We start from the raw sequence: 24,493 nt of genomic DNA on the forward strand, positions 1-24,493 counted from the left end.
AGCCGGAGTTAAACCACGACAATTTGTAACATGAACTAAACAGAAGTTATAATAAAGTTATTTCTAAATTACTTTTGTGTTGGCAGTAGAAACATTTTTTTTTTATTTCAAGAGTATGAGCCGTGATAACCCGTTAATTAATTTGCAGGGATACTGGGAGGTTCAGTTACAGCGTCAGTGGAAAGGATATAAATTATTCACCATTTGTGAAGGAGCAGTGGAGGGTGGGAAGGGAACAGTATAACAAAAATGGAATTGAGAGATTGACACTCAACAACAAAATACTTTCTACTTAAAAACTTTAGATGGAACTGAATTCAGGACACAGGAAGAGAGCCAAATGATCAAATCCCTAAGGCAAAACTGCTTGTGGAAGGTTTCAGAAGCAAATTTCAGATTTGCTTTTATAGAGATATTGATACTTCTTAAAAAAACCTATTACTTTAATATAAAGATATTATATTAAGGTATTTTTAATCCATTATCCAAATTATTAGGTTAAATTGAAGTTACTGCTTTTCCTAAGCTTAGCTCTGTTTTTACTGCACTGTTCATACTGTTTCAAAAAGCATCCATGTAAAACTCCTCTCCAATCTTCCAATTTAGCAAACATAATTTACTCAAAATCAAATTTAAATACATGCATAACTTTAGGTAGATATTCAAGGAAATAGGCATAAACTTATATACGTACTTTCATCCTTTGCTAGATTGAGACATAACACTATTTTTATTTTACACGTCACTCATGTTTTGATTATTACTTTTGTGCTTTTAGAAACAAACTCAGGAAAGTCTATTCTTATAAACAAAAAGTTTGCGTCTCTAAAATTCACATGTATGTTATCAAAATTCATGGCTGTGTCTGAGGGTCTCATAGGAGTGTATTTTCTTATCTTCCTTCGGGAGGAATACATGCTCAATGAGTATCTGGCTTTAGGAGCTTTTTGGTTTTATATTTCTTATGTGCAAATTTAAACTAGGGATGATAGAGAAGTGTATGTTGCAGTTCTCTTGGAAGCTGATAGAGCATGGTTTTTCAGTTTTGGTGCTTACCCTTGAGAAAGCTTCCAGATACATAGCTTTTCCATGATCACTTTTTAATGTGAAGAAGCAGAGATGTTAAATGCAGTATTCTTAATAAAGCTATAGGTTGATATACTGTTGAAAATCCAGAATCATCAATTCCTGAACAGAAGGGCCGAGGCTGTGAACTTAGATTAAAACTCTGAATGAAGTAAGTAGGGAGTTATGAAGGCTTAGTGATATGTTTGTAGTGATCTTCATTTTTAGGAAGTGTATTGTAGCAGGCCATATGGCTGGAGTTTCCAAAATGCTGAAGACCATATCTTCATATGTGTATCATAGTTTCATAGACCACACAAGAGGAAAGGAAGATGTAAATAACCAAGGTCCGAAATGACTCCTTGGTAGTCTCTAGGAGAACAGATGACAGAAAATAATCCCTGTCACCCGCTTCCATATGAGACAATAGCGGGCATACCTCCTAACCTGTAGGCTGACCAGCACAGATGCTAGCATGTGTCCTCTATGTAGAGAGGTTATAGCATGGCTGTGAACTCCTGAAAGTGTTTTCTTTACTCCTTCTCCAGCCAACTTTTCTTCAGGTTCAGTATGATTTTTCATCTATAATTTGATCCTACCCAGCTCCTGGGCTATTGTAGCTCAATTAGTACCCATATATGGTAGGACTGTACAGGTGTCTGTTGCCTGCCTGTGGCAACTTTACCTCCTGGTGGCTGCATGCTGGTGATATAAAGACTCAGAAAAATGAATCCTTCTCGAAGTCTACAAACCAATGACGTACTGGAGCGGTGTTGTCCTAACTCCTATGATACATATCTTCAATATGAAATTAAATAAGGAAGTTAGTATGCCTGTATTTTGTTCTCTTTGTACAAGTGAAGAATAAATACAGATTTTTATATTTTAAATAACATTAAAATATATTTTAAAGTTTGAGTACTTGATTCTTCCAACGTATTCTTTTATTCAGTCAGAAATGTAAAAAATAATCTGGCTATATGCACAGGTTTAAGTTCTAGAAAAAGTAAAATCCCAAGAATTCTTTTCAACATCTAAATAAGTTCTGATGAGTTGTGTTTTCTAGCATACCAAGGACAGCATTACCATTGCAGATTGAACATTGCCTTAACAGTAGTGAATAGAGTAGCATACTTGAACAAGTGTCCTTATGTTTTTGGAAGCCCTTGAGGCTGAAGAAAAATGCCTGGCCTAACATTGTTGAATAAATATAAAACCGATTTGGGATGTTCTAACATCTCGGACTGTTGTATGAATTAATCCTTATTTTATGGATTAATTAAGCTTTTTAGCATGCTTATTATTAAAACTAGGAACAGAATAATTCTGTGAAAAGAAAATTAAATTCTGAATTAAATGAATTGTTAGGTGATTTGGATTGTTTTAATAAAAATAAAATACAGAAGGTTTGATATCACTGCAGTCTATGGATCCTACTTTTGTGATGGTATTCTAAATACCTCTGTTAAAGGATCTCTAGTGTGGAAATTGATTAGACCTAGACACATGTTTTTCTATGGACGTTTTTGGAAAAGTTCTTCCTAAGAGTAGCATTTTTTGTTCAGAAGGAACTCAGTCCAGGCCATAGGTCTTTATTGGTTCTCCATTCTAATAAGTTTAAAATCTTTACTTGATTGGTATGCAGATATTTGGTTCTCTTCATTGATACACAAGGAACAAGCCAGAGATTAAGGACATTTGGATCTTCTAGGAATTCATGTGAACTGAAGATTAAAAAAAAACTGGTGGTGGTTTGGTTGGGGTTTTTTTTTTCAGTTGCAAATCAGGAATGTATTTCTGTTGAGAGACAAAGCATTTCAATTTAGTGACTGCTTAATTCACATTGGTATCTGTGAAGATCAAGCCCACATTTAAATCACTTGTTTAAATGGCAGTCTGAATGATAAAATGTTTGTATACATACTAAATACTTAACATTTGACTGATGTTATTTTTCATTAGACTATCTGATACGTATTTAACATATTTAATAAGAAAAAGAAAATATTTCATTAAAGTATATTTTTTAAAGTATTGTGGTACTGGCTGCTTCTTTATACTGAATAGTTCCTAAAACACTGTCATTGTTCAGTTTTATCGTTTACACTGGTGCCTTAACTAGCCCGTGTAACTTATTTTAACTGTGACACTGCTTGCAAGCTGACATCACTTTGAAATGTTTGGTACTTCAGGAAAAGTACAGCAGTCTTCCAGGTGGCTCTGCAAGGTTTTTGTCTTTGTTGATGAATGGGTGTGTAATTACACATTTTCTTTTTGAACTCTAATATATATTTTCAACTTGAGCTATTAGTTCACCAATACCAACACAGGCTGCTGAACAAGATAGAGCAAATGATCAGCTGAAATGGCCCATTTGTGATATGTTTTTCTTTACTTGTCTAAAATAAAAAGTTTTCTTTACTGGATGTATTCAATTTATCTTATGTATATAGACCTTAACAGTCTGTAAAAGAGTATGTTGCAAAGCTTTCAACATTTGATTGAACTCAGCCAATTTTTGATGTATGTTTGATATACGTTTATCCTCCTGTGTTTTATTGCAAAATTATTATCAGAGAAGTTACTGCTGCATGTTTGTAAAAGCAGTTTTATTCTTTTTCCGGTGCTCATTGTATATGATATGTGATATACCACTGGTTGATGATATATCATAAATCTTTTAGTCTTAAAAATATAGTATAACAACCACTACAAAACTCAAAGTTCATCATCATAGTGACCAAAAAGTGGTTTGCTTGGTTCTAGGAAGAAGCACCATATAAATGACACACATTAGTTATGTCACTAATTTACTCATTTTCGGAATGGTCTTCTTGTTACAGCTTCTGCTACATTTGAAGACTTTCAGATCCGGCCCCATGCTCTTTTTGTTCATTCATATCGGGCGCCGGCCTTCTGTGACCATTGTGGAGAAATGCTGTGGGGGCTGGTGCGTCAGGGACTCAAATGTGAAGGTAAGCTGTGAGATAAGATTTTCAGGCTCAGAAAGAGACCCGCCCATTCCATTTATGCACGCTGTCTCTGATGCTGCTTTTAAGTTGATTAAGCATCAGGAAAAAAAAAAAAAAACAGTAGGTAGAGATAGTAAGAACTATCAAAATAATTAACTGAAGTTAAGGAACTAATAATTCTGATTGCTCTGAGGCCTCCTAGATATGGCTCTGTAACCTGAAATGAAAAAAAATTGGGTTTATATGTATTTTTATGAAAAGGTTTCCTGTATCTTACACTTTCCGTATAAGAATGAGCCTATATCTAATTCTATATCACATTAATTCAGATCATTTAACTGAAATTACTGTCAGTCCATATGAGATTATAGTAGTTGTATTTTCTTGTTTTGCCACAACTATTTGAATCCTGGCAGACTGTATCCAATGGAATATGCCATTTCCAGTGAAAGACTTCTGTACCTTTCAAATGCAGATCATAGGCATACCTTGTACTTTGAGACCATAGATTTTTGAAAAATCAAAGAAAAAAATAGTGGTTATACATAGAGCTATTCAAAGCTTATAACACTTTCTCTCTAAAAATTTGTAAAATATACGAACTAAATAAGCTGAGTAAAGTAAAAAAAGTTTAATAAAAAGTAAGAGTGGTGGTTTAGAGCTTATTTATTTATTTATTTGCTTTTTATAGTAATAAACCCTAATCAGATGGTTTGAAATTTCTCTTTTCAGGATGTGGTCTAAATTACCATAAAAGATGTGCATTTAAAATTCCTAACAACTGCAGTGGCGTACGGAAAAGGCGTCTGTCAAATGTTTCCCTAACAGGACTTGGCACTGTTCGGACAGTTTCTGCAGAACCCTCACCCAGCATGCCAGATGAAGCCATTCTGGTATGGGATTCCCTAGTTATAATAGCCATGTGTATCGCTGCTAAGAAACAATGATATTTAGTACTACAGGATCTGGTTTTGCCTGCTATAGACTACACAGGAGGGTAGTATGCAAATTATAAAGCATTACTGTGAGGAAAGGCATCTTAACATAAAAGGGAGAGGTCACCAGCTTAAGGTGTGTGGGTTTAAGGTATGTGGCGTTTCTGATACTCCCAGTAGTCTCCTCCCTTTGGCAAGAACTAGGTTATTTTCAGGCCTAAAACTGCCACCAATACTAATATAAGTAGTTGCATCTTGGAGGATGTCTTCTCTGGAACCAGAAGTTAAATTTCTTTTGTACAAGCTTATTATAGCCATTGGTTTATGATACATGAAAGATTTGCCTCAGAACACTGTGACCCAAAGACCACCATGTCAAACTGATTATCTGTTACAGTTAAAGCTATAGTTGATCAGTAAAATTAATAAGCCTATGTATTTAGTATGTTTTCAAGTGTTCAGTAGAAATTAGGAAAAATCTCCATTATTTCCTTAAATAGATCTTTCTGGTGAATATATGTGTATATGTTTGTAGATGTTTATGTAAATATACAGTATACACACAGGCACATGTGTGTATACTTGTATATGCATTAATACAGTATTTTTCCCTTATGAAAGCAACTACTCTGAAAACAAAATGTAATGTTAGAATGACATACGTTTTTTTTATCCTTGACATATTTGTTTCTCTTAACACTAACGGTCATAATATACTTGAATAGTTAAGAATTTACACTCTGTGTAAATGAACACAGTCCTAAGTGAAAGTTTTGAAAACCTTAAGGTTTAAAAGAGAGGAAAGAATTTATAAATACACACAACAATTATCATGTTTTCCTATCAATTACAATATTAAACTTATTAAACTTGACATACTAAAAGGACACTATTGCAAATGATGTAGACTTAGTGTTATATGCGGTACTAACTATGAACCATAATTATGTACTTATGTTACTCATTATCATTAGCCTGAAGCTACTTGGAAATTAAGGTTAACATTATGAATCAGTATTTTTAATTGAAAAGCTGCATAAATGAGTAAGGTACTTGAGTTCTGCAAAAAATACAGGAAGAAGTCTTTATAGATTATTCATAATTCTCAGTAGGTTATGTCAGCAATACTGACTTACGCAGACCAAGACAGAAAACTTTGAGGAAGGCTGACCCTAATTCTGAATTGATTCTGGAATTTTGATTTAAAAAACTTTGAGTGAGAGTCCTGGTATACTCTGTAAATATTCACTGCACTGCACAGCTATAAGATAGCAAAAAAATTCCATTTGAAAACATTTTTAATTATAGGACTCTGTTTGCTGATACTTCTGATACAAAATATCTGGTTTGCAAAGCTACATATTTTTAAACTGTTGAAAATATTAAAATTACCAGTGAAGAAATACATTGTTTCATATGCATTACACACTGTAATTCTCTAAGAACTTAGTCATCAGTGTACCTATGATGATGATTCAAAGCATCTGATGTGCACAACAAACGTGCATGCAGAAAGAAAATATGTTTACAGTAGGTACAGGGATGGGCGTTAGCCTAGAGAAATGAAATAACCTTCCGATTTCACCTTTATTTCATGAAATCATGCTATCATTTACCAGATTTTCAGAAGTGCTCTCACATACGGCTTCTGTATGTCCTTTGTCTTTTGGTTTGTTTGTTTGTTTGGTTTTTTTTTTGCATTGAATGTGTTTCAGTGGGGTTTTTTTCTCCCTTTTTTTAAATGTGCATAAGCTTTGTCAGTTCTGTATCAAGCCTGTCCTTTGGACTCCATTCTTCTGCAGTACTTGTGAGATAAGTTTTATGGCAGTTTATACAGTGATACCCATCAAGGCATGCACTTTGGAGTGTGTTTCATTTTTCTACAGTGAATATGCTAAGAAACATTATCCTTGCTCACAAAATCATATAATTCATTATTAGTATTGGTGTGGCACTTGAATCACTGCTAACAAAAATGTAACTTCTCTCTGGGGCCACTGAATTCAATCAGATATGTGTTAGTTCTTTAACAAGGACTGAAATAAATGTTCTTTTTGCCCCCATTTACTACATAGAGTTAGAAAAGTTGAGAGAGAATGATTTCATGGAGACCTTTCGTAGATGGAATTATTACCTAAGTTGTGATTTCAGAACCTTTTTGTTGATGTTGTGTGAACCAGAAAGAAGCCAACATTAGCTCACAGTATTAAATTAGTCTATAAGTTGACTTCCTGAAAAATGCCCCTTATGAAGTGAAGAAGTTATGCCCTAACTTACGAAATTGTGGCATTCAAAATATCTTTGAGACACCACACACAGACACAGTTTCATTTCAGGTATAAATGTTTTCATTTGCCAATAAAGCATTTCACTTGAGCTGGAAATCAAATGGGGGGTTACATTTAAGGGCAGCTTTAAAAATCTACATCCAAAGAATAAAATCTGGACAATTTTTTTTTTTTAATTATAATTTAGTAGCACAGAACTCATCAAACAGAAATGCTAAAAACATAGAACTAGGAGGGTGCTATGTAACCCAGATTTTTACCTGCCATGGCTCAAACACAATTCTTTTATACTCTATGCTGTAACATAAAATGCAGGTATAAAATAATCACACATTCATGCTTGCTTCTAAAGTAACATTATTTTCTGTCTTCACACCCCCCCACCCCCTTTATTTCCTTGTTCTGTTTTTTCTTCTTTCTTCCTGTCTCAGTCTCCTGTCAGCCCTGGGTCTGAGGTACATACTGAATTTGCTCTACTTCCTATCGTACTGTCAGGAACATCTCTTACGATTATCAGTGTCAGTACGAAGAAATGCAGGAATTTATTCAGATTAGTATTTTATGATCTTTAGAACTCAAGCATTTATTTTTTCTTTTAGAAAGAGTATATCCAGTGTAAAACACAGATGTCTGGATTCCAAAGTGAAGGTCATAATTCTTCTATTAAATAGTAAAATTGCCTAACATTAAAATATTTTTCTACAGTAGTGGTATTTCATTTTTTAGGCATAATAGAGGTCATTGGTTGGATTGCAGCCCATTTTTACTAGGAGGAAAAAGTTAACTTCAATTTCAGAACATTGGGAATTTGCTGGAATAATGTAGAAAATAAACACTTTATTTTAGGATGAACAAACCTGACCCTTAAGTGCTCACAAGCAATAAACTTCTAATACCATAATGCAGTGTAGTAGCTTTTTTCAGAATATGGTTGTATTAAAAAAAAACCAGTCAGGGTTCTGAATTTTTGTGGAAATAAACACAAACAGTATACAACTGTATATAAAAAGAATATCTAGTCTATCTTAATGAGAAAACTTTTTTAAATAAATGGTACTTCATCTCAAAGTTTGTCCACTTTGGCTTTCAATATGTTTTTTCCACAGAAGTTTCTTTCATGTTTAAAGTTTCAGAAGATTTTGAAACTATGAAATTTTGGCATCTTTCCTTTGCAGCATGTATTTGAGATGCAGCCAGAGAAGAGCAGGCTTTGCAAATGTTTTCCTTTTTAGATATATTACATAGTTAGTCTGAGTAATATTTTGTTACGCTGAACATGGCCAAATAACTATCTTTTTGAAAGAAATAACTTCATTTCTTCCCCAAACACATATATTCTTATTGTAGTGTGCATATTGTATCATATTGTGCCTCAGAAGTACAACTCCACAGAATACCCATAAAACAATACAAACAAGCATATATAAAATAAGATTTTTGTAATATCCAACATAATTTCATTCTGTTATGTACTGTCTGAAAAATGGGAAATCCAGCAATCCAGATGGTGATAGATTACCCTAAATTAAGAGTAGTTAAAAGTAGTAATGAAGAAAGATAAAGGTATTTGGAGGAAAAACAAAATTGTGTTTCTTCTATTAAAAAACCAACCAAGCAAGCATCTATGTTCTTAATTTAAAATACACTTCTAAGACACAACAGAATTTTCTATTTAGTTTTTATATATGTTTTTATTATTTTGGTAAATTGCATTCATTCTTCTAGAACCAATGTTGGTAAGGTAATTTTTAAACACATTGGCAGTGGTTTTTTAGAAAAAGCTTAGCTGAGCCTTGCATTTAAAATAGGAATACTGTGTCTTACGGTGCACAGGTAAGTGGAATGGAATAGACTATTTCAGTTATGAGGGACCTAGAGTGATCATCTAGACCATCTGCTGATTGACTAATTCAGGGCTGACCAAGTTAAAGCATGTTAAGGGCATTGTCCAAATGCCTCTTAAACATGATAGGCTTGGGGCATCAACCACCTCTCTAGGAAGCCTGTTCCAGTGCATGGCCACACTCAGTAAAGAAGTGAGGAGGAATCATCCCCTGTCACAGCACTGAATCATTTCCATGCATCCTATCACTGGATCCCAGGGAGAAGAGAACCAGCACCTTCCTTTCCCCTTCCTCTCATGTGGAAACTGTAGAGGGCAACGAGGTCTCCTCCAAACTAGACAAGCCAGAGGCCTCACTGCTCCTGATAAGACATTCCTTTCACCAGCTCTGTTGCCCTCCTCTGGACTCACTTAAGGACCTTCACATCCTTCTTAAACTGTGGGGCCCAGACCTACACAGTACTCAGGGTGAGGCTGCACCAGTGCTTAGTACAGGGGGATAATCGCCTCTTTTGACCAGCTTGCTATACTGCTTGATGCACCACGGGATGCAGTTTGCCCTCTTGGCTGCCAGGGCACACTACTGACTCCTGTTGAACCTGCTGTCAAACAGCACCCCCAGATCAGTTTCTGCAGGGCTGCTCTCCAGCTATTCCTCTCCCAGCTTATACTTGTGCCCAGCATTACTCTGTCCTAGGTGCAGAATCTGTCATTTCAACTTGTTAAATTTCATCCCATTAATCATAGCCCAATGCTCCAATCTATCTAGATCCCTCTGCAAAGCATCTTGTCCTTCAGGAGTCTCCCAGTTTGGTATCATCAGCAAACTTGCTAATGATGCATTCAACTCCGGCTTCCAGATTGTTGATAAATACATTGAAAAGGACTGGCCCCGGAATTGAACCTTGAGCAACAGCACTGGTGACCAGTCACCAGCCAGATGTAGGCCCATTCACCATAACACTGCCTGCTCTTCAGCAGGTTCTTCATTCAGTGCACTGTAAAGCAGCTCATCCCACAGTTGGACAACTTGTCCAGCGGAATACTGTGAGGGACAGTATCAAAAGCCTTACTAAAATCCAGAAAAATTACATCCATTGCCTTCCCTTCATCTCCACTAGGCGGGTGACCATATCATAGAAGGATATCAAATTAGTTAAACAGGACTTTTCCTTTGTGAACCCATGCTGACTGCCTGATGATGGCATTATTCTTCAAATACCTTTCAGTACTACGCAGTATAATGTCCTCCATAATTCTTCCAGGAACTGAGGTTAGACAAACAGGTCTGTAGTTCCCTTGGTCTTCCCTCATGCGTTTTTTGTAGATTGGAATAACATTGATTAACTTTCAGTCAGCAGGGATCTGCCCAGACTCCCGAGACCTTTGGAAAAATATTACAGTTACTTACATATTATCTTTGCTTTTTGAGGCAGAATCAGGAATTATTTTTTGCTAAATAATTTACTTCATTTTAGTTTAAAAAAACCTACTTACATATCACGGACAGAATACAAAGCACCAGATGTTGCCTGCCTCTCTAGATTTGTTATAAGCAGAGCTGGCTTGAGGCTTCTCAGCTATATATAGAAGAGTGATTTTGCAGAACTAGGACAAAGTCTCTGGGAAGGAATTGTCTTGAGTTGTACAAGGCCATTTTCTCTTCTTTCCATAATGCAGCCACTCTTTTCTCTTACTCACCTCAAATAAAGAGTTGTCATTTCTCGTGACCCAAAAATTCCCCCTCTACAAAGCTTTCATTTTCCACACTCATACAGAAGATACCTCTTTTTCCCAGTTCCAGTCCCTATAGAGCCTCCTAATGCCTCCCCAACTCACTGTACTGGAAAAAAGGAGCCTTTGAGGGAAGGGTTAAAGGAGAGCTAGGGTATTGCAACTGAGAGCAGCTTCATACCTTAAGCCAGTTGTAATTAGTAGCAGTCCTTTTTCTAACAGTTAGAGTTCATTAAACTGAGGATACTCAGAGGCAAAATTAATATTTCTTCTTTAAGAAAGACGCTGAAGTTAACTCTGAATTAATACCACTCATAGCTGTGTTCTCTTCTTGTCACCCTCAAGTCATCCTGCCATTGTTCCAGTGATGTACACTGCACATTCCTCTCTGTCTGACAGGAACTTATTTTCAGTGTGCTAGTAATAAAAAACCCTAAGCTATTTTGGGTAGTGCTCCTGGAAATATTTTGAGGTCCAAAATATAAATGTTTTTTAAAAATAATAAAAATGTAAAATATAGCCACTGAACTAAACCAATCCTAAGTAATGTTTACCTTGACTTAGTGCCAGATTCACGAAGTGAATCTAGGGTCATGCACTGAACAGAACTGAGAATCAAGAACTCAATGAATCTGATAGTGAAAGTTAAATATTTAAATAGGAATTTAATTCCACAGTCTTTTAGGTATCTTTTTTTTTTTTTAAGTTTTATTACTTTTGTACAATTATTTAAAACACTTTATTATTTCACAACTAAAAGTCAACAAAAACTGTTAAAAATCAGTTCCCTTTTTTCTTAAAGCATTACATGTCTATGCTATTCAAAGTCAAACTGAACCCTGAATTGTGGGTCAGAAAGTAAATTTGGAATGGCTTAAACATACACACAACAGTGTATGCACTTTTGTGCCATGAAATAGTAGTAGTCCCTGTAGTAGCTGACATGCACTTAATACTGTAGGACTGAACTTCTTGTGACTGATACTACATTAGAGCTTTTCTGGCCTAATTTGCCCAAAAGTGATTGTTTCAGAAGCTTATCACAGCTAGATGAGATCTAAAAGATGATTAAGCCAATTATTTTAGATTCAAAGATAAATATTTAGGAAAGTATTTAATATTGCATTAATTTTGACCTGACATTTTCGAAACAGCTAGGAAGGTGGGTAGAAGAACGAATGGTAAACTGCTTAAGATGTACATGTCCTGAAATTTCATGTGTGCCATCTCTGCTGATGTTTTTGAATGCAATTTGTTTGTGATCCCTTGGAAAGGTTTTATGGGTATTCAATTCTTCAGTTTGGAAGCAGAGAAAGGTTCAGGATGTTCTTGTCTTCAAGTAATTGCCACTTGCTCTTAAATCCCCTATTTTTTTTTTAGGAAAGACATACAATAATAATAGTTGTTAGTCTACGATCCGCCATATAAGCCTGCACAGGTTAAACTGAGGAGTCGTAGATGCTCTGCAACTGTGGTAGAAGTTGTTCTTTAGGCGTGTGTGTTACAAACGTACTCGCAGAGCTAAGCTTTTGTGGTTTCTAAGTACTAATACAAGGGTTTGCACATATCTAAAATTAAAGTGGCAAACCCTATAGCACACATCCTACTTGCCTGTAGCATCTCTGAAACATTATTCACCTTTGCACTGGGTCTTCTGTTCGTTCAGCCCAAAGGCCTGCTCGCTATCCCTGATTTGGTAAGAATAGTGTGGAGACAGTGTCAGATGGGATGCATTTACGTAGACATTGGAGGGAGGGCAGTACTCTAACTTCCATGTGGGATAGTGTGAACCAGAATTGTCCTCTGAAGGGTTTTGTCTTGAGTTACATCTTGGCTATACCACCTTGGTATCATAGCATGTGCCTTTTTTCCTTTTTTATTCATTCTTTGCAGTAGGCACAACTGAGCTGCTGAATCTGTCTTATGATGTCGGTATTCTAGCAGTGCAAGAGACTTAGATGAAAACAATTTAATACTTAAATTTATTATACTTAAAATTATGAAGGACGTACTAGAACATCAAACTAAATCTAATGTTTTTGAAGGAATTTGCATCCATAAGAGGCAGGAAAAAAGCTTTGAGCTATGTAAGCCTATCATGCTTGCTGTCACTAGCAGATCATTTGTCAGCAAAGGGCTTTTGGTTTGGAAAATCCCTAATTCTGAGAAGCCAGTGTAGTCATGCGACTACTGCTGAAACTAGTAGTTTTCTCTTACTGCTTTACAAAATAAGGCAGGTTACAGACAGAGCTTTCAAACCATTGTTTGCTGGTATTGATATCTGAGTGGAGGAACAGGGTACACAATAATTTCCGTCTGTGAATGGTTTAATATTAACAGCTTGTACTGAAGTAATTTCTTCAGTGTGTTTACACATGTAACACTGAAGTGTTTTTCAGACCATAGCTATGTAACTGGTGTTTGTAGGGTTAATTGTAGGATACAATTGACTTAAAGGGAAGAGTGCAAGAAGCTTTGAAAGACAACACAGTTGACTGCATTCTAAGTGTGGTATTTCAGTATATTTAACTGAAGATTTGTTTCATTGAATTCACTTAATTACAGTCACATAGTTTAATTTGTAAAAGAAAGACAACATTTGCATTGCACTAAAAACATGTTCCTGTGGTTACAGGATATCTAGCATCTCATTTGTCAGTGGCTTCCTGTGAAGAAATTGTATATGAACGTATTAAGGCTTTATCCTCTGCCTTCAATGTAGGAAGGAAATGCATATTTCAACAAGTATGCTTCAACAGTAAAAAGAAACTTCATGTGGACAGTTATTGCTGCTTGGGTTTATATACATCACTTTTCTCAGTTGTCCAAGTAAATTAAAAAACAACAACAACAAAACCCTCTTGATAATTAATTTCTTTTGTTAAGGCAAACACTTAACAAAATGTATGAATACCTGTGTAATTTTTGATTGCTTATGTCAGTGTGAAGTACAGGAATAATGTCTCAAACTTTTGCAGGCTTAATATCCAAAAAGTATTAGGAATTCCTTGTGAACAATGTTGAAAAATTATTTATTTAGGAGAGTGTAGGATGTGTAGCCTGCTTTCTTCTTAAGTGAAGTTTAGAGACTTTAACGTGTTTCCGCAAGCATGATTTAAAGATGATCAAATGTCAAAAATGAAGTATTTCTTTTCTGACTCTTACAGAACATTAAGATCTTCAGTAAAGTTTTGTCAGAATCTCTGGGACATTTTCAATGGGATTGTTGAAACCTTTGAAAAGAAGTCAGGCAAACAGCAATCTGATTTATGTTTTAGGCTAGCCTGTGAAGTTTAATTGCAGGACTGTTCCTTGTCTTTGTTTCCAAAAGGCCAAGTCTGCATCCAGGCAGTCAGCTTTTGTTGCTTCCTATTAGTCCCTAAAGTTTCATTGACAGCCAAATCCATTGGCAGGAAATCAGTATTTCTTTCCGTTTCTAAATTTTATTTTTTACTGGGTTTGGACAAGGTAAAAAGACAGACAGGAGGCATCTCCTGTTGAGAGATTTTGACCTTTGGGGTAGCAGTTATATGGAGGACTTTCTCCTTCCTGCACTGACAGGTTTCTGCATGACTTTGTGCTTCTGGTTACTGTAAGCAAATTGTTGTGTCCTTGAATAGTTTTTAACAAACCTTACCAGGTAAACCATGAGTAGCATCAGTATATTCCAAAAACTTGAAGAAATTGAAAAAAAGGAGGTGCAAGTCATCAGCTAATAAACTGAGTCACACAGAATGCCCCATGTTGGTGTAAAGCATGGCACCTTTCTGTTCTTGGAATTAAAAAATCCTACCTTTTTTCAAAATAAAAGTGTAAGAAAACACTGGTTTCTATTAGATAGTCTCTTAAGTGAATAAATGTTTGAATTAAGTCTCTGGATGTGATCAGTCTCACTGGCTTGGTTAGACATCCATACAGTTAAATGTCTGCACATGTTTCTTTGTGTTTGGTGTCACTTGGAAAATTATATTCTGAGCTGTTATAGTATAGATTACTTTCTTGGGATGATTGTTCTAAAGGGCTGTTTAGTGTTTGGAGCTGGAAAGGCTATTTGTTTCCATGGTGTAATCCAGTTAAGCAGTCATTTCCTGGGAAGTTTCCAGATTTGCTGAGTCAGTAGTCTGGCTGACTACCAGGAAAAACTAATTTATCTTTCTAACAAACCAAGCAAACCGACTGAAAAAAGGTGCTTTGTGGAAGAGATTCTTGGTTTTGCAGTGAAAATAAGATTTCCTTTTCTTTCAGGGACTTCAAATTTTGGCATCTGCCTGGTGCTGGCAGTGTTGGAAGTTGAGGGATATTGATAGGAGTTTTGGAAGTTATTTGGAGAAGAAACTTAACTTTGGCAAGAGGCAGGAGGTATTCCTCCTCCTGATCAATCCGTCATCAGAGGGATGTGGAGTGACTGCTCTGGCTGCTGCTGCTATGAGTTCTCTGTCACCAGCTTCCCTTCCCTTCCCTTGCTACCTCTGAGCAGTCACATTGCCTCTGGCTGGAAGAGGGAAGGGAGTGTGAGTCCCATCATATCAGGCCTGGGCATGCAGGAGACCAGATTTAGGACTGTTGGTATGTTTTCTAGGATATAGGAGAAGCTGAAACTCAACTTTACCTCTTACTTGACCTGAAGCCACTGTGAATTAAGAATTGCTGGTGTGCAGAGTTTGCTAAGCTGCTATCGCATAGCAGCCTAGAGCCTGCAAAAGGACAAAGAAAAGTTGAAATACTTTTTCTGTAAATAGAAAAAGCTGACAGATATTTTCTACACACTGTATTTGAGTTTAGGCCTGCCTGTTTCCTCTCATTCATTTTGAGGTAAACGTGAAATTGTGTTCATCAGTAGCAATACTACTTATGCTTCTAAAACCTGCAAGGCATCTAATGAGAAAAAATGGGCCACACTAGTTTTCTAAAGTCCTTTGAGCATGATGTTAACTGGATATAAGTAATTTGGACTTTTAAAAAGCTTTTACTAGTATTCAGTTGCCCAAATAATTTTTGATTTGGCAATAATTTGGAAAATTAAAGAATGACATTTAAAAATAGATTTCGTTTAGGTGACATTAGAGGTTTCTAAGAGGGATCATAGTGTTAGAAGATATTTTGATCCCTTGTACTTCAGACAAGATTGTCAAGAAATAGCTTCAGTGGTAGGAACAATAAACTGAAATATTAATTTTTGCAGTATCATAATGAAAGCAAACAATAGAACTCGTTCCCCTAAGAAATTCTTACTCCTTTTCAGTTCAAGTACATTTTAAGAGAATAGTGTCAATACATGTGAAAAGTCCTCCAAATGTCCATATTCAAGACAAAGACAGCAAAGTGTTTTGACTGATGCCTTGCAGGTAGGTATTAGAGTAAGGCAAACCTTTAAAGAATTGCTTTCTTCAAAAAGAAAATGCTTGTATTAAAATGTAGTATGTCACATGTATAACTGTTTCTGTTGTGAGCACTGAAGAGCAAATTCAGAGCCAGATATCTGACCATAACATAGGGTTGAGGATGGAACTGCACTAAGGCTGAAGTAGCATCAATCTGGGCAAAAACTGTCCTTACTCTACACACAAGACTAAGAGGACTGCATCGCTATTTCTGGCTCCACTTGTGAGCTCTGTCCTGTTTGAAAGTACTGAGGGCTGTCATTTGCAGGTATTTTGCACAAGCTGAGCAGTGCAATTTGTGTGGTATATGTGGGCTCATTCTTTCCTTCCTGCTGGGCTTCTGCCCTCTCTTTCAAAGCCCTGTTTATGTTGGCTTTATAAGACAATGCAATCTGCCTTGAAAATAATAGGCAAGCAATATTGCTAATTTACAAATATTAAATAAATTTAATCCTAAACTGAGATATTTTCCATATGCATAAGTGCTTTACAGACCTGAAATTCAGGAAGTAAACACATAATATCAAATTATTTGGTCATATTTTTTCCATTATTATTTGTGATGAAGACAGATGCTTTCTTATACTTGCTTCAAACTAATTTGTTTATGGTGACCCCATGTACTTGGCTCATACAGTGTATTTTGCACATTTCTCCTTAGTTTGACAGGACTACATTTATTCAGGGGAGAAGCATTTGATGTTGGCACTGTTGTCAGTTAGCAGGGTAGCTCTAATATTCAGCAAAACTATTGCGGATGTGTCTTTGGAAAGACAGATAGTTCGGCAGATGAACCACATGAATACAGTATGAAGGCAAAGCCTGGAACTCCTTAGCTGCTTCTGCCACCAAAATGACTTTCAAATTCCTCTTTACTCTAAGATTCTCAGACAGAATCATACAGAAATGTGTTTTTATATTTTGGTGACGAGGAAATAATAATCAGCCAGTCTTCTCAGATGCAGAATTTCCTGCAGCAATACTTGTTTAGAACAAAAGTGTTTCAAGTTAGGCCAATCTGAAGTTTCAGCTACTACAACTTTTTAAACTGTGTAGGCTCACTGGAGCATGACTCATTTTCTAGCCTTCAGTTATCAGATTATTTGCAAATGATGGAAAGAAGATGCTGAGTTTTAAATGAGTTATAAAGTTGCATCTTGTCACTTTTTTTCTCCTTTCCCTGTTAACTGTGGGTGTAGTTTGATTGTTTCTCAAGGGCAATTCATAGGAGAAGGCAGTTTTATGGGTCAGTTGTTTTCTGGGGTAATTACCATATTTAGTAGAGAAAATAAGGTAACTCATTTCTTTTAGGAATTCTTTCGATTCCATAACTTGGACTGTGTATCTCACTTCATACATATTTTTATATATGTATTTAAATAGCTCTTGTGAACTATTGTGCATAATCTAAATGTGGTAATGTTAGCAATAGTAAAAATTACAAATAAGGGGGATGGAAAATACTGAGCTGTTTCCTATCAGTAACCTGTATGCACATAGGATAAAGTAATAATTTTCTTAATGTTTGTACAAAAAATACAGCCTTTCAGAGCTACCTTTGATAAGAAACAGAAAACAAGAGTGGTAAAAAAATGGCTTTTCTTTATCAGAACACAAAATGCTTTTCTGAGAAGTCTTTAGTGAATGTTTTCATTTTGTCTTTTTTTTCTTTAATAAATAAAAACCTGTTTCAGCTAAAAAGTAAAATATTTGATAGTAGTGTTGGCAAAGATATTGTTTGATACCATTCCAATTTTTCCAAAACAGTCTGAAAGAGGCTATGTTGCATGTTCTGTTATTGTTGAAAAGCAGTTACATTACTTTTTATGATATATGACTTACTGTTCTTGTGGTGAGTATATGTGAATATGATATTCTTTTAAAAATGAATATATCATGATTATTTCAAATGTTCATTTTATGTCTTTCACAGCAAAAGACACAGTCAGAGTCATTCACTGGGCGAGAGAAGAGGTCAAATTCACAGTCCTACATTGGACGACCTATTCAGCTAGACAAGATATTACTGTCCAAGGTTAAAGTGCCTCACACTTTTGTCATCCACTCATACACACGACCAACAGTTTGCCAGTACTGCAAGAAGCTTCTCAAAGGGCTTTTTAGACAGGGTTTGCAGTGCAAAGGTAAGTAAACGCCCTTTAGGAACATAAAAGCTAAGCATAATAAAATTAGTAAATTAGTGTTTGAGTAGTTACTGTGTAGCCTTACTCATGATTTCTTCACTAACCCGTCTAGGTGTAGGCACATGTACAATTACATTGGATTAAGCTGGAGTCAAAATTACAGTAATTCCTGTTCTGCCAGAGCTGGCAGCATGGCTGTTCATATTTACCTTGTGGTATATCTGCAGTAACTCACATGTTTTTTCATTCAGGTGTAAATTATCTTGTATTTGGCACTAGGTGAGCGTGCCCTCACAGCCAGTTACAGCCAGAATATTTAACATAAAGGAACGTATTCTTATCTTCATTGTTTTTGATCTACAAACTCTTATGCCTGAATTGAAGCATGTGTCCAAGTCCCAGCTGTCAGGGTTTTGGGGGAGTTGTAATGGAAATAAAATAAGATGAGCTTATATGAGAATTTAAAACCATATTTTTTTAAATGTGACTAATGTGTTCTTAAGTCTCATGGTGTTGAATCTTAGCAGATGCCAAAATGAGTCAAACGCTTTGGATCGTAGCCTGCATTACTGGCTAACCTTAGCCAACTAGAGTACTCATAAATATAAAGCATTGTCCATGCTGTGATGTTAGATAATGTTGGCTAACAGGTCCTTAAAATCACCTTTATTCTGTGAAAATAAACAATAACTATCATAGAATTAATCAGCATCCTTTGTGTTCCTTCTTTGAACTAACACCCTGCAAAAATTTAAAGTGGCATTCATTTAACTTAAGATATGGTTCTGGTGTGATTTTAACTTAAGCAAAATCTCTATGAAGGTATCGCCTGTTTCAGTTAATTTTGAATCCCAGCGAAATAAGAAAATATTAACCTGATATTTTTAATATTTTTTTTTAAATATTTACCTGCAGTTTGGCACTGCTGTACATCAGTTGGATTTTGGATCAATCAGGTTAAATAATTACAAGGATATAGACATTCTTAATATATTTCTTCCTTCCTGACTGTTTGCTTTTACAGGTGTGTTTGTAAGTTACAGCTCTTAGTTTATGTAAAATGTGTTCCATAATCCAAATAAAACAATTAAGATCATATCTAAGTGCTGCTTAAAGATAGGAGAAAAAGTAAAGGTAGAGTGAAATTTTTAAAAATCTAGAAAATAAGGAAGGAGGTGTAGAAATCTTCCACTGAAAGTTGTGTAGAAGTTGCTTTGCGGTGCAGAGAACAAATATTTTCTCACTTAGAGTTGTTGGCTTGGGTTCTGCTGTTTCAGTTTTCAGTCTTCAGCATTTGATTTGTAGTCAGTCATTTAATCAGCAGTGGATATACTGCAGCTTAATCTGCTTCTTTCACTGGAAAAGCATCTCTGGCTTTGCAGTCAACCACACGGGTCTCCCAATCGTTGCCCTGAATGAAATGAACATGCACTTCGGCTGCAACTAGTGCCTCCAGCCAGCTGCCCTCTGTAAAGCTTTCCTGCCCCATGAGGGAATAGCGCTTCTGGCATCCTCATCCTGTCCCTTCCACTGGCCGGTGGTGTGCAGCCAGGCTAAGGAACACTCTCTGTGGATGTTAACTTTGTACTAGTGAAATGATAGGGCTCAACACTTACAGGCTGGATAGAAGCAAAAATAGAATTGCATCACAGAAAAAGAAACAATTTTACTGTATCCCTTTTTTTCTTAACAGACTGTAGGTTCAACTGTCATAAACGCTGTGCTCCTAAAGTGCCAAATAACTGCCTGGGGGAAGTTGCCATTAATGGAGGTAAGTTGCCTCAATGTTTCTGTCATTGTTTAAACCACCAGTTAAATAAAAGAAATGTAAAACTGTGATGTGTAGAAAGACATATTTTTCCATTGCTTGGGAGTGGCCTTTCCTACGCAAAATTGTTGTATGTTGAAGATGAAGTACATTGACAATGTACATTGAAGGAACCCTACAAGTGGCTCATACACCATCAGATCAGAGCGTGTGTCTTCCGAATTGGTGGCACAGACACATGGGCTCAGCTGTGCCACAGAGGTGGTGTCAGCAGCAAAGTGGCCTGGAGATCATGACGTGTTGAATGCAGATGCCAGGGTAAAGCAAAAAGCTTACATACATGAGAAGTTGGCATTCACCTGTCAGGTACAAGCACAAAATTGCTTTTTTAATCTGGAAAAAAAAAAAGTGTGTGTTTTAGGACAATCTTCCTGAGAAGGAAGAGTATACCTGGAAGAACTGTGAAGGCGCTCCAGGAAAAAATTCCACCACTTACTGCTGGTGTAAAACTAATCGTATCAGTTGCCAGAAATAAAGGCTTGGATATCTGCCGATTTTCCTGTGCATGTGCTGTCGGTTTTGTGTCAAATATAGGAATGTATGGGTAGGCTTGACAGACGGTACTAGAGAAAAAAAAATGGGTGGTTGTAGATGAGTTGTTGATTGCCTTGAAAATGTCACTTTTCTATGTGATAAAGGAATGAGAAGTGTGGTAAAGTGTTCCATTTCTAATGCATATCACCATGTTAAGTTGTCAGCCTAAACTGCCTCTGAGGTTAATACCTTATTAGGTATCCTTTTTCAAACTTTAAATCGGTGATCTACTTTATTGAAGAGATATCAAGGATTTCCAAAATTAGGAATGTTAACTAATATTTTTTTTTAGTATTTCTCATGTATTACTACAAAGTTTTTCTGTTTAATGGCAATTAATGTAGGCAGAAATATTTCAGACACTGAGTATGCCACTTAAAATGTGATAAGGTGCATGATTTTGTGGAAGGTTGATGTTGCACTCCTATTGCATGTTACTCTCCAATGCACCTCACAGTGGACTTACAGTCACTATTATTCTTACTGTTCAAAAATCGTTACATCATTTGTAGCTCACTTAACCGTTAACCATCCCATAACATAACCATTTCTTCAGGAATGCAAGTAATGATGCTGATGGAAGTTTATGGCTTGATTTTTTTCAAATCCAAGAGCTAAAGATATGTCATGATATGTTGTCATTGATAACAGTATAGGGTTTTCCCTGAGATTTACCATCAGAGAAAGTAACTACATCTGTTTATAAATGATAAATTTTTTCTGGCATAGGTGCAGTTTTACAGAGGAGTGCAAAACAGGATTGATCAAAAGTGCTAAGAGAAGACAGAAAGGCAAGCTTTGTTTCTGGACTAAATGACCAAAATTTACATTTTTACTCTGTGCCCTCTATGTGCCTTTGCCCCACAAGGAACACACTACTTTTGTTGACTTGCCTCCTACATGTGAATCTGATGCTGGTCTGATGGGAATTGATGGTTTGAGGAAGAGCTGAGGAAGGAAAGCTTGTGCAAAGCCACTTGGAGTGAGAACATATACTCCAAGATTACTCCAAGCGTACTCCTTGAAACTCCTTGAAGAATTTGGCTTTTCCCTGCTAAATAATATCCATGATATGGTATCCATAGCATCACAGTAGAATACTTAATTGTGTGTCCTAAATGACTGATGTAGAGTCTGGAGGAAAGGCAATTTCATCCTGGTATTTAATTTCTATTTTTATAGTAACTTGTTCCACATAATTTTCAAACTTAATAAATAAATACAGTATCTGCCACTCTGTCCATCTGCTGTGTGATACATCTTGCCCAAAATAGTAAGGGAAAGAAGAGCTGAAGCAATGAAATTCCAAGTATGGTCTCATTAATAAACACACTAAACACTGAATGTGGGAGGTTATTTTTAACTGATTATGGGTTTATTAAAAGTAAAGATTAAAAACGTGTTGTAGGAATAGCGAAGGGAGAGCCTCGAAGTGTAAGGTGTCATTCATGACTGGATGACTGTTTCTGCTAGAGATGAAGTATAATATGTCTCTTAAGCACACATCAGTAACTTATATCCAAACATTTTAAAGCTACTGAATGTGGAAACAAACCTTTCAGCTGTGCACTTCCAATTTTTGATGGGTTTTTTGTTGTTTTTTTGTTTGGTTGGTTGGGGTTTTTTTAAATTTTGGGTTGGTTTTGGCTTTTGTTTTTGCAAAGTCCTTAGGTAAATATGTTTAAAGTTTTCTCTTCCTTTCTGTCTTCCAGATAAATCCACTCACAAGCAGCAATAATATAAAAAGTAAATTCTTACTTTGATCTTGCTTAGGCATATCCAGTGAAATTGGAAGGTTTAACATAATTTCAATGAAAGCTGAAAGATGCTATTAATACTAATTAATACTAATGCTAATACTAATGCTATTTTTTTCTATGCTGTCTCACATTGGAACTTTTTTATATTTATTTAATATTTCTTTTCTAAAACCAGGGAGTGTTATGTCATTAGTACGGATTGCTGTGCCAATCCATTTGTTCAGCCTTCACAGAGAACACTGGTGCGAAGGAAATAGCTTTTTTCCCCTAAAATGTAGTTCACATTATAAGTAATTGTCTTGAGAGTTATTTCAATAGTTCATCGTCATGTCATCATCATATTACAAAATTCATAGGTTTGAAATAACTGCTCTTCTAGCATCAGTCTGCAGCTGTAGCCTACCAACAGTCATCAAGCCAGTACACAACATTCAAGCTGTATAGAAAATATGCCAGATCTTAGAAATAAAACTTGTGATTATAGAACGTTTGATAGAGGTCCATAGACAAGAAATTCGGTCTTGACTTCAGCATTTTTTAATAGAAAGTTATATTTCTGAAGGTATTTTGGTTTGATGCATTTACGATTCTTGTAGAGGTTTTCTCAGTGGCTGGTTACAGACCACACTTCACCAGTACGCACTGAGTAGATAGGCCCAAAGAGAACCTGAGTGTTCCTGAAGCTCAAAATATGCCAGGATGTTGCGATTGGAGCATTGTATGTTTTCTGATAGTAACATCAGAAATTATATTCCAGATCTCCTTAGTCCTGGGGCTGAGTCTGACGTGGTCATGGAAGAAGGGAGTGACGAAAATGACAGTGAAAGAAACAGTGGTTTTATAGATGACATGGAAGAATCGATAGCTCATGATTCTGAGATGTCAATGACAGGATGCCATAGTGACAGTGGAGAAATGCATGACGCTGATCCAGATCATGATGAGTCTAACAGGATGATCAGGTGAGCTTGGGACTGTACCTTTCATCTTCTTTTGGTTTTATTTGTATCATGTCTAGGGCTCAAGGGGGAATCTAGATGGGCTCTGTTCTCGCTCCTTGAGAACGGAGAGAGCTAGTGATGGTGTTTCTGAAATTGCATTGAGAATATTGCTTCACTGAGTATTTGTGTTAGGAATTTAATAGAAGCTTTAAAATTATTGTCCAGTTGAAATAGCAACTGAAAACTGATTCAGTTTTTGTTGCACGTCTACTCTTTCTTAAAAAAATCACTTTAAAAAAACTTTAATTTGATAAAAATTTAATTTTGATAAAAAACTTTAATTGTGCATGAGCAATAGAGAATTTTTTTTTTAATTCATTTTCCCAAGCACCTGACTAGAAGGACAATGCCTGGTCATCTAATTTAAAAAGAAAACAAACAAACAAACAAAAAACACCACACAAACCACAAAAGAAATCCTGTAAGTGTCTGTGGTATAATCAGCTCTAGATAAGTTGTTTTCAGTTTTAGATATCTTTAGAAAGAAGGAAAGTTTAACAGACTTGTAATAGTTTCAAGCAAGTTACAAAATAGATTAGTGGTTTGAAATGACTAATCAGGAAGGAAAATAGGAATTGAGTTGTGCAAATTACCTTAGAAATGTCTGAAGAGTAGAAAGCATTATTCAGATATGGGACCTCTAGAGACTAGTAAGGAAAAATGTAGGGATAATTCACTGTCACAGAACCTAAAATGAGTTAAGGTCCTTTCCAGTGTAATTTCCTTGATGCAAGGGATCTGTATCTTGCAGAAATACAGAATATTTTTCTTTCACAAGTCCCAGGTTTCTCTTTTATTTTGCTTACTAGGAGTCTTTTTCAATAACACGTTCTCCTTACTTCTATGTTACAAACATAAACCTTTTGCACTTGTAGAAAGCAATACATTTCAACAATATGCAGTTTTACCTCCTGTAGCAGTAAACTGTTTTTCCTACTGTGATACTCATCTGCATAGGCACTATATATAGGCACCTTGTATCACTGGAATATAAGACTCTGTTTATAT

At 35.9% G+C, this 24,493-nt stretch overlaps 1 protein-coding gene across 1 annotated transcript in view; it reads left to right on the plus strand.

Moving 5' to 3' along the window:
• The first annotated feature begins 3,901 nt into the window (after positions 1-3,901).
• Positions 3,902-24,493, plus strand: part of LOC104510037 (serine/threonine-protein kinase D1-like) — a 43,527-nt gene continuing 22,935 nt past the window's right edge. The window contains 6 exon segments of the mRNA XM_010152167.1: positions 3,902-4,040; positions 4,770-4,930; positions 7,692-7,715; positions 18,152-18,362; positions 20,056-20,133; positions 23,242-23,446. Coding sequence (XP_010150469.1) covers positions 4,001-4,040; positions 4,770-4,930; positions 7,692-7,715; positions 18,152-18,362; positions 20,056-20,133; positions 23,242-23,446 — 719 coding nt within the window. The 5' untranslated portion in view covers positions 3,902-4,000.

This window comes from Eurypyga helias, unplaced genomic scaffold (genome assembly GCF_000690775.1).
Source record: "Eurypyga helias isolate BGI_N326 unplaced genomic scaffold, ASM69077v1 scaffold1835, whole genome shotgun sequence".
NCBI lineage: Eukaryota > Metazoa > Chordata > Aves > Eurypygiformes > Eurypygidae > Eurypyga > Eurypyga helias.